This window comes from Chaetura pelagica, unplaced genomic scaffold, assembly GCF_000747805.2.
Source record: "Chaetura pelagica isolate M959 unplaced genomic scaffold, ChaPel_1.0 scaffold123, whole genome shotgun sequence".
In the NCBI taxonomy this organism is placed as follows: Eukaryota; Metazoa; Chordata; class Aves; order Apodiformes; family Apodidae; genus Chaetura; species Chaetura pelagica.
Genome location: NW_009953295.1, coordinates 244,509 through 255,148, shown reverse-complemented (window position 1 = coordinate 255,148; position 10,640 = coordinate 244,509). Strand labels below are relative to the sequence as shown.

General features: G+C 38.1%; 1 protein-coding gene across 1 annotated transcript in view; it reads right to left on the bottom strand.

Annotated features, from left to right (window-relative positions):
- The window catches only part of LOC104389002 (interleukin-1 receptor type 1-like), a 26,098-nt gene that overhangs the window by 12,727 nt on the left and 2,731 nt on the right, over window positions 1–10,640 (bottom strand). Inside the window, exons 2-5 of the mRNA XM_009997944.1 lie at window positions 5,581–5,635; window positions 3,622–3,853; window positions 1,417–1,606; window positions 206–380 (exon numbers count right to left, since the gene is read on the bottom strand). Of these exons, the coding sequence (XP_009996246.1) occupies window positions 206–380; window positions 1,417–1,606; window positions 3,622–3,853; window positions 5,581–5,635 (652 nt within the window). The remainder of the gene's footprint in view (window positions 1–205; window positions 381–1,416; window positions 1,607–3,621; window positions 3,854–5,580; window positions 5,636–10,640) is intronic.

Sequence of the window (10,640 nt, the reverse complement as noted above, 5' to 3'; positions counted from 1 at the left end):
ATTCCTGCTACTTCTTGTTTCCCCATGACAATTCTTCCTCAGAAGCAATGCTCAAGGGTTGCAACATGTATTTCAATTTTACATTCAGAAAAAAAATAATTCTAATTCAACAGAGCTGAAAATTAACATGCAAAATAGCTTCAGCCTGCATACAAATACATACAGCAAAGCAAAAAAGAGACACCAATAACCTCAATGCACTCACCTTTAACCTCCAGGTTCATGGTTCGTGAAACATTATATTGTTTCCCCATATACGTGAAGACCATACGGCACGTGTAGTTTCCTCTGTCTTGTACAGTTACGTTGTGAATAAAGACAGAATTTTCACTCTTCATCAAAATAAGTCGCTTGTCTTCAAGAAATCCAGGCTCACACTCCTAAATACATCAACAGTTCCTTTGCTTTAAGGGAACTAACACTCTGGTAATTAGGTAAGTTACTGAGCTCTACTGATTATTAAAATACTTGCCAAAGGATGATATTTTTGAAAGCCACAACGTAGGTTCTTATCCAAGCATCACTACACTCTAACATGAGGACATCTTGCTGCATTTGCATTTTTTTTTTATATTTCTGCAGCCAATCCTTTATATTTTCAAATGGTGTGTTTTAGTTCACTGCCTTTGTTTCATAGCTTGACAGTTACTGATCTCAGATGTAATAAAATTTATTAAGCATGTAGCAGAGTTTATGAGAATACATGCCTGCATTTCTGCTTCACTGAGATGAAGCTCAGCTGTAGCAGTGCCTTGTGCTGTTGGATGTAACACCATAACTGTGGCAATTCAAATACAGTGATAAACTTCCTTCTCTTCCCTGACCTATTATAAGCAGTTTAGAATCACCTTATCTGAAAAGAAGATATATAGGTGCAGCAACAAGGTTATTTTACATGTACAGGCCCATGTAGCTACTTTAATACCAGCATCAGAATTAAGAGTTGAACTACTTTAGAATTTTACCTTAACACAGACAAAATACAAGTTTGCACAGTCTACAGAGTATTTTGGCAGAATTAGAGCAAGAAGAGTCATGATCAACAGTTAGGACAAGCCTAATTTCTGCAAAACTGAAATTATTACACAGAGCTTTATATTTAAGAAAACATACAATTTCCAAAACTTATTTTCTACATATAATAAACAAAGCACAAACTAGATTTTCACAAGTCAACAAACCAAAACACATTTTTTACTCTGAAAAAACTTGCAATCCAAAAAGTGACAACTGTATTTTTAAGTATGCCTCCCATACCACGTTACAGCTTCCAATAGTGTAGCAAGATAGATGCCTTACTCAAAGTGTAGAGAAGATAAACCTTCTCTTTCAAAAGCTGCTTTCACAGTTACTTCCTAACACATTTTAAATAGAATATTTCCTGTCTTATATATCTGAAATACACATGCACAATACCTTATACCAGTGTACTTCAGGCTGTTCATTGTCTTCATCTTTAAAGTGTTCTAGATCAGGGCATATAATCTTTCCAGTATTTCTGCTCATCACTTTTTGTTCAAACCTCATTTTTCCATTAAAACATAAACCATTGTCATTCTTAAAAACTGTTAAATTTATAGTTTCTTTGTCAGAGTGGTTAAGGCTCCTGTAATAAGAACAGCAGACAAGTCAGGTCATTAACAAGAATGTTCCTTCTTGCCAGCAAGTCAGGGAGGAACTTCAGCATCTCCACCAGCCTTGCTTTATCACTGCTGCTACAGCCCCCCTAGCTCTTAAAGACCACCCTCAGCTCCTCACCCCTTGTTCCATACCAAGAGATGGGAATAAGCTCTGATTAGGTGTTGTGAGCAGACGCGGGGACTACTATGGAAGTACCAGAGCAGAAGCCAGAAGTTCTCAGAGCTGATGCTCTATGGAGCCCACAGCACCAACCCAGCCTTGCCATTTTCAGCACTGCATGTGCCGACACACAGTAGTGCAGGGTAACCCAAAACATACCTGCACTGAAACACCCTCAGTGCCTAACAACCAGATGAAAGGTTCGTCTCAACATTCCTTGGAGGGACATATAAAAAAATAAAGCTGTAACTCTTCTAAGAGAGACAGCTTCTGAATAACACATACATCAATGTGTGGTGTCAATATGAAACCACATCACACCAAGGGCTCACAAGAACCTGTGGTGCAGTAGCACTTGCAGAGCGGAGAGGTGGCACTAGAAACCAGAAGACTATGGCAGAAGTAAAGGAATACTCTCTATTAATGTGTTGCTCAACTCTTATCAAAGCTATGCTAAGGGAGAAGTTTCAAGAAGTTTTGAAAACTGCATGTTTTGACAGTCCTGGCTTCAGCTTCTACATTCTGCACCCTGACAAGCCCTGTAACTAACGCTTAAGTGACTGATGCACAAAATGTAGCTTACAGTTAACACAACTGAGCTTCATTAAGTTCTTTGTCCTGCTGACCAGGGCTGTGACGTGCCCACAGGAACACACCTCATAGCTACATTAACTAGGAACATAACAGGAAAGACTAAATCAAAATTCTTTAACTGGGTAGCTGCGAAAGGATTGTATTTCTTCTGACTTCCAATTTTAGCTTTATTATTGATTCTGGAGCAGAAAGGTGCAAAGACCTTTGACCTGTGCCTACACATGATGCTTTTGCTGATCACTGTTACTACACTCACAATCCAAATCCCTTCAGCCTAACTGGTATACTGTACATACATCAGAACACATAACTACACTCTAGTAAAGTAAGTTTTGGGTCACTCAAATAGCCTGCATCAACTGTTCTCAGTGTGTCAGGGCATGACCATGAGGAAAAGAAGTTCATGTGCCTTCCCAAAATTAATTTCCCATTCAGCACACAGTGAATTTCAGCCATTACAAGTAAGATCTGACCACCTGAAATGCTGAAGTCCAGTGCACTAGTCTGAACTGTAAATATGGGAAGAGGCTTAAAGTACCAAAGATATGAAAATCTATTCCTTTTTATTTCTTTTCTGTGCACTGAGATCTTTTGAACAGTATTGGGGAGGTATTATTTTCACTGTCTCTGAAGTTGCCTAGCACATTGCTTTGCTCATCACATACACTCTCATTTTTTACTAGTAACATTTAGTAATGGTTTAAAATAGAATATAAGCATAGTTTTCTGCCTTTTAATTTATAAATTTCTAACAGGATTCCAAAGTTGCTAAGCTCTCCAGAAAGCCTGTATGGGGTGATACTGCATAAACATGCAGTTTGCTCCTCTGAGATTTTTCTTCCATTTAAGCCTGTTCAATGAAGAAATTAGAGTGTTCTTCTGATCCACTAGTTTCAAACAGCAGTTTGAACTCAGGAAAAGCTGAAGTAGTTAAGACTTGTCCTTGTGACCTTACACTTCATCCAAAACAAATAACCCACAGAGACCATTAATATTATCATGCTTTATGATAAGAGGCATCTGTATGAACCACTTTTTCAGTGCCACATATGTGGAAGAAAAGAAAAAAGGCAAAAAGCACAAACAAAAAGCATGGTTAAAGCAGTGTTTTTAACTGCTCTAAGCTCTCTACCTAAACCCATAAATTCTGTACACTCAAGTTCCACCAATATATTATCACACATTTAAGCATTAGCAATTCAGTTTTTTCTCTCCTCCCTTCCTTACCTTACAACACATTCATAAAGTCCAGAATCTTCCAGCATTGCAGGAATAAACCAAAGCAAGCCCTCTCGCTGATGGATCCTGGCATCTCTCATGGTGGTTATTGGTGTAGCACTACCATTTTTATACCATGTCAGATTGTAATCAGGGTGAGGCACAGGCAATGAAATTATCGGACAACTAATAGCTGTAGGCTCTCCAAGAAGCACAAAGTAATCACAAATAACGCATACTTCTGTTAAAAAAAAAAAAATAAAATAAATAAATTAATGCCTTTGTATATTTTTATGTTTTAGAAGTATTCATGTCCATTTCAAGTTACACAGCATTAGAAAATAAACTTTCTGTAACAATTTACCATGAAGACATGGCAAGATTGCTATTTTTTGCTTGTTTAGCACCTTTTGGTTGAGGATCTAAAGAACACATTTTACAAAGCTTCAGCCACAACTTCCCATCATTAGGGTAGTCAGGAACAAGCACAGGGAAGCCCATCAACCTCAAGCACAAACATAATATAAGAAGATACATGGGATTCACTTAGTGAATTCAAGCTAGTATTTTAGCAGAATTATCAGATTCTTAATGTAGATACTATCTATGTAAAGCATAGTGCAAACAGTATCAGTGCAGAGCTCCTCACAGCTCTCTGGCCATTATGACTGTGGGGACAAAAACAAACTAAGAAAGTATAAAAAAGAATAAATTAAAAAGCCATCAACAAGAATAAATTAAAGTAAAAAAACAATAATAATTTTAAAAATTAAATAAAAAGTGTTTAACTATTGAAAAGGTTTTGGCCTGAAGCACAAGACAGCATGGAATGAGATCAAGACCTCAACAATCAAAGAAGCCTGTGAATCAATGTCATAATACAGAAGAAATTTGGAGGGGCACAGTATCTAGATTAAGAAGCCTTAACTAAAATGTAGTATTTCCTTACTACATTTGCAATTTCTGTCACCTTTAACAAGGAAGTTCATTAAATTATCAACATTATTCTGAACATCACATAAAACGTGAAGTTAAACAGAATTTTTGTAATTACAACTGCAACAAGTAGACAAGATGCAATCATGCAGCCTAGCAAGCAGTCTTTTTTTAAACATCAGCCAAAAAAAAATAATAGAAAAAGGACAGATATTGTAAGAAGTCATTGAGAACCCAAATCTGCAAACACAGTACTTGGACAATACCAGTTTAGCACAAGCAGAGCAGGCCATTAGGCTGTAAGGCAGATTTGAAGTTTCCAAACTTTTGTATACATGTGCAACACTGAATTTCTATGAAACTGCAAAACATCTGACTGAACCAATTTTACAAATCTTACCGACTGACTCTATAAATACAAAGCTAATGTATCCAATTCCAAAAGAACAGAAGTCTTCAATAATCTTTCCAGTCCCAAAACTTTCCTATCACCTAGTTTAAAGATTTCCAAGTAGATCCCTATGGAGCTTAAACTAATTCAGAGACATTAATACTCAACTGCTTATGCCAAGAGCAGCAAGACAAGCATCATTCATTTATGCAGTCCTAAACTTTACTGATAAATTAGACCTACCATCAAAAATATTGCTAAATAACTGGAAAGGAAACTGAGGCTACAGGACCAGAGCTACAGCATGGCTCTTAAATAAGGCATTCAACAGCTAACTTTGTCAAGGAAACTTACTGCTGTGGAGTTTTTTCATAGGAATCAGAGAGAGGCTAATCAAAGTCACAGTACCCTACATTTATGTGGCTAGATTTAAAAATATTTATGTCAATTTGTCCATTCCATCCCCATTGCAACTTCAATCCAAGAAGCAGCATTCAGAGTATCTTCAACATGCTTAAAACAAATAAACAAACAAATCCACTATTTGCTCTCAGTAACTGTGTTCTACTAACTACATACAACTCGTCTCCTGCAGGTTTTCTTCTTTTAAAATAGCAATTTCAACAACATATTTAACTTACCAGCACTGAGCAGAGGTATCAATAGAATGAACAAAAATGCAGATATCATCATTTGCTGCAAATAATTTATTTCCATTAGTGTGATAAGAGTATTCAAGCTGCACTGTCCTCTGCATTACTCCTTAAAAAAAAAAAAAAAATTAAAAAATCAGAAGCATTAGTCATCTTGGGAGGGAAAAATGGGTTTAACTTGACCCCAGCCTTTGAAGATGTCAACTACATCAACTGGTGCTCATTTTTCAGTTTTCTAGTGGAATTTTTCCAAATTTCTACTGGAATAACCCTTGCCTAAAGCGCAACTTTCTTTTACCAGAATAGTTAAGCCAAACTGCACCTCCCCCCCAAGCCCTGGAGCACAAACAAGTTATGCTAGCATACAGTGATTTGAGCTGTACTGTATAGTTTAGAAACCAAGCTTAAGCTACTCCACTTGCCATGTGTTTATGAGAGACAATTGCAGAGATACACAAGGTTTCATTCTCTGAACTGTTCTTGTACAGTTGAGCCAGCATTGCTTTTAACAGCAGATGAACTTGTAGTTCTTTGCAGGAGGACAAGCACCAGCGCAACCTGGCACTCAAATTGTCATCTGATTTCAAACGTGTGGAAACCGCAGCTAATATGAATTGCTGTGGCCAGACACAAAGTATTCAAGAATCGTAGTTTCACTTCACACCTCAAGTCTTCTTTGCAGCTTTCTCCCACAAAGATATGACTGAACAGACACCCACCGCCCTCATGGCCCACAAGTGGCTTCAACAAAACCTCTAAATTTTAACCAAGTCCTGCTCTTCACTCACACGTACCTGCTTTTTCTCGGTAAGACTTCAGAGTCCTTCCCAGCCTTCCACTATCCACCAGCTGGCAAACACTTAACTCTTCTCCCCTTTTGACAGCTTTTTGTAGGTTAAGGTCTGTATTGTGCTGTCTTGCCTTTACTCAGTTCCTAACTACTTTGCATGCTGCTTCCTCTCTCTCTAAAAAAGTCTGGTTTCCCAGATAGCAACAGATTGCAAAATATTAACTGCACAGGTTCTAGTTAATATTTGCCTTCTACTCAGCCAGAATTGGCTGAAAGAAGAGATGGAATTTCCTGAAAAACACGAATGGCCTTGACTTATTTTTGTATCCAAGGTATTTCACTTCAGTGACAAATAAGCCACAACAGCTCCTTCTTTTGAAGCATTTCATATGCTGAAGTGTTGGGGTAGCAGGAAGGGACACAGAGCAGAGTTCAACATTTTAATATAGACACCTCCAAGCATGTACTCTTTTGCACAGTTAATCCGACAAAGCACTCATACCTCTTTATTTAGTTGCCTTGTATGTGGTTTTCCTGGAACTTGCCACTGAGCTGATCATTCTTGGAGTTTCAGTTTACCTGTAAAGAGTAGAGAAGGGGAAAAATGGATTTTACAGAAAACATCATTTGGACAGCAGCATAAACATACAAAACCAAATTTTCTACAGACATCCTAAATGTAAAAGCAAGAGCATCCCTCTGCCTATATTAAAGAGATGACTTCAAAAAAAACAGCTACAACAAAATTTGCATTAAGATTGACCAAGAATTCTAGCACAGACCTTTGAAAAATGAAGTTTCTGTCAAAGACAATGTTACATGTGTCAAGCAAGTGACATAAGCAGACCTCAGAAGCCACTTTGTAGGACAGATTTAACCACTAAAAGAAAACAAAGAATACTTAACATTTAGGGCAAGATAAGAATAAGTAATCTATAAGGTTAAGCTTTATATTTTGCAACAATTATTGGTCTCCAGTACTAAGGGCGGGCGCCTTTCTAGAATTGCATGCTCAACTTTTTCAAGTTTTATTTTAAAATTCATGTACACACTCCCTTGAAATATTGCATCAGTACAGCCTTAAAAGTTAAAAGAAGGGAAGAAGTCTCTGGCTTTTGTAGTTGCAATACCTCACAGTATATAGAGCTCTTCTATTCTGGTCAGTATGGTTTCGAGTGACCACATAAGATTTGTACACTTCTTCATAAGCAGATACACCAGAAACACTCCCCAAAAAACACAAATGTGAAACAGAAAACTTTAAAAAGCATATGTCTGTTCACATACCTAACAACTTTAGCCTTGTAGTGCCTTCTCTCCCAGTCTCAGCAATTTGAAGTGTCCCTGTGATACAACCACAGAAGCTCAAAAGACTTCATGTAGAGCGAATGGCAGTTTCACTGATGATGCTGCCTACACACTTAGTTTGGAAAACTGTTTCAGCTCAAAGCTGGCTGGAGTCAAAGGAAAAATGTATATGAAGTTTTTTAAGAAATAAGAAAAAAAAAACAAAAAAAAACCAACAAACAAACCAATCATGTTTGTGGTTCGAGCTACTAAAAAAGAAAAAGGCTGATGTCCAAGTTACTTTCCTAGTATTTATCTTCCCATAGCTAAAATACAACTACCACTGCTCTTCAAGTTTCTAAAATTACCATCTTCAAAACAGACACAGAAAAGATGTGGCTCTAATTTAAGATACTGATGTTTTGTTCTTTCCAGGATGTCTGTCTTCACAGAACCTGCCCTTTTACTTGTCTTAGGCACACTGCCACCTTTAAATGCCATAAGAGGTTTAGAGACACATTGGGTACCTAAGTCTGCGTGCAGCAGAATTAGAAAACCTCCTTCAGGAACCTGTGCAAACCACATAACACTATCTTTGTTTTCCCAATTTTCTATCTAAAATTTTTAATAGTTTTTACTTGTAAATAATTTACAAACACACAGATGTGACAGCTTCTTGAAAAGGCAAATACAATGAAAAAATGCTCAAGACAGTTGTGTAGAAAGCATCTGAACCCCTCAATTGTGTATCAGCACATCACTTAAGTGACTTTCCATATGGAGCACTGTCTACAGGAACTTATTACAGCAAGGGCTACAGATGCTTAGCCTTTGAGCCATAAAAAACCCCACAAAAATGGTTATTGAAGGGCAATTCATTATCATCTCTGCAAATAACATAACAGTATAAAGGTGTAAAGTGTCCCAACTTAGTGGCATACATATACAAAAGAACTGCATTAACTTTTTTAGTAAAACTTTAATACAGTTTAATTTAAATGCGGGGGTAGAGAACCAAATTCATGTATGGCCAGCTGTTCAACCACCAAGGTCAGATTCCACCCACCACATTTCACAGAGCTCACACCTTGTTCCTTCTTCTGCTTAGTTGTATCAACAGGCCTCTTTAAGCTGCCTACCAGGGCTAAACCATGACAGCAAAGCAAAAGAAAATTTCTAAGACTACACCTCATTTCCAGTCTACTGCTTTCCTTAGGTCCCAACTTTCCTGTCTAACATGCTTAGTATATAAACAAAATGCACCTAATCATTTTACAGGGGCATGCATGAATGCTGAGTCACACAAAACAATGCCCAAGCACTTTTTGGAAGCAGATATGGTTATCAGCTGTGGTATTCTGACACTGAAGTGATGACCAAACTTTAGTCCTTAAATGCCTGCTTTCCAGACAATCCTGCAGGATCCAGGACTGCAGAAAACTCATACCTGTAGTGAAAACCCATTATCAATACTTTCTGTTAAAGCTACATCAAAATGAAGTCACAGAAATAAAGAATAGTATTCACAGAGAGGTCTGCAAAGGTTCAATCTCTGCAATCTAAATTCCAGTTCAAATTTGAGACAAAGTATTAACTGCTCTAAATCTAGAATCTAAACAAAATGTTTGTTACACTGCCCTGTCTTTCATTAAAGCACAGGAGAAAAAAATAAAAATAAAAACAGGGATATCTGTAGCTCTACATAACTAACACCGATTGATTCTAAGAGCTACCTATCCACCTACTTCCACCCCATTAAAACTGGAGGCAACGAGAGCACCCAAACCACCTTGAAATGAGGAACCTTATCAGTCTTCAAAACCATTGAAAACAGTACCTCCTTTCAGCATCAAGTGGAAGGAATTCATTTTGCAGTCAGCACTTGGAAGTCTTCTATGTCATTTCAACTCCTTGTATCTGTCAACGTAAAGAAAAGCAGACTTTAATATGGAATATTCCTTCTTGATCTCCAAAGTTATCACTTTTCCACTAAGATTTTCAGAGCACAGTTAAGAGCCATTTAAAAGGACTAGACGGGCTCAAGCAGATAACACCATATGTATCAAAAATATGATACAAAGTATTAAAAAAAAATCATTCATTACTCCTGGGGGAGGCAGGAGGGAGGAAAACAGTAGTGTTGTTTAAGGAAAAAGAATAAAGAAAAAAAGTAACAGGTGTTTTTCATTTAAGGATTCATTTCAAATGCTTTTATAAAGCAAAATCCTTAAATCCAAGATTTTTTGTGCAAGACTTTCATGCCAATCTCTCAGCTTTTGCAGCACTCCAGTTTCACAATCCAGACGAAAGACGAGCGTATTCATTTAGCAACCCCAACCTCTTTTTTGGGGAATCTAAGCACACAGAAACAGTCCAAGTCAAACAAGCACGTTGCTCCTGAGTTCATGGAAAAAAGCAAAAGGGATCCAGCATTTTGCGTGACTCCCTGATGAAAACTCTCCAAACTTCAGAGCTGCTGCTGGAAACAAACTGGAACCTTGGCTCAGCTCAGTAGCGTTTTAATGGATACAGCTCATTCCCTCCTACCGGGCTGCGGCCAAGCACGGTCTGGGATGCGACCAGTCCCGGTCAGAGCAGCTCCTGGCTTAGGTTTGACACAGATACTTCTGTCGGCATCTCTTTCACCCAAAGCCGTGCTCTTGTCATCACACGAACTGTTCAAAAGCAGCCCCTGCTCGATCACGGTTGTGCAACAAATAGTTTTCTGCCGTGTTCTACCGGGACAAGATCTACGCCGAGCTCTATCCTGCTTCCTGTTACAAGGACTGTAAAAAATGTGGTAGATTTCAGAACTCCGACATTTTAATACCTCAGGAGCTTCCTCCCTGGGTTTGTTTAACACGGAAAGCAGCGAGTAAGCAGGCAGACGCCAAATAAAAAATGCTTCCCAAGGCAGCTATTTGGTGCTCTAAGAGCCGGAAAACCGGCGGCTGCGCGCAGAGGGAGCGGG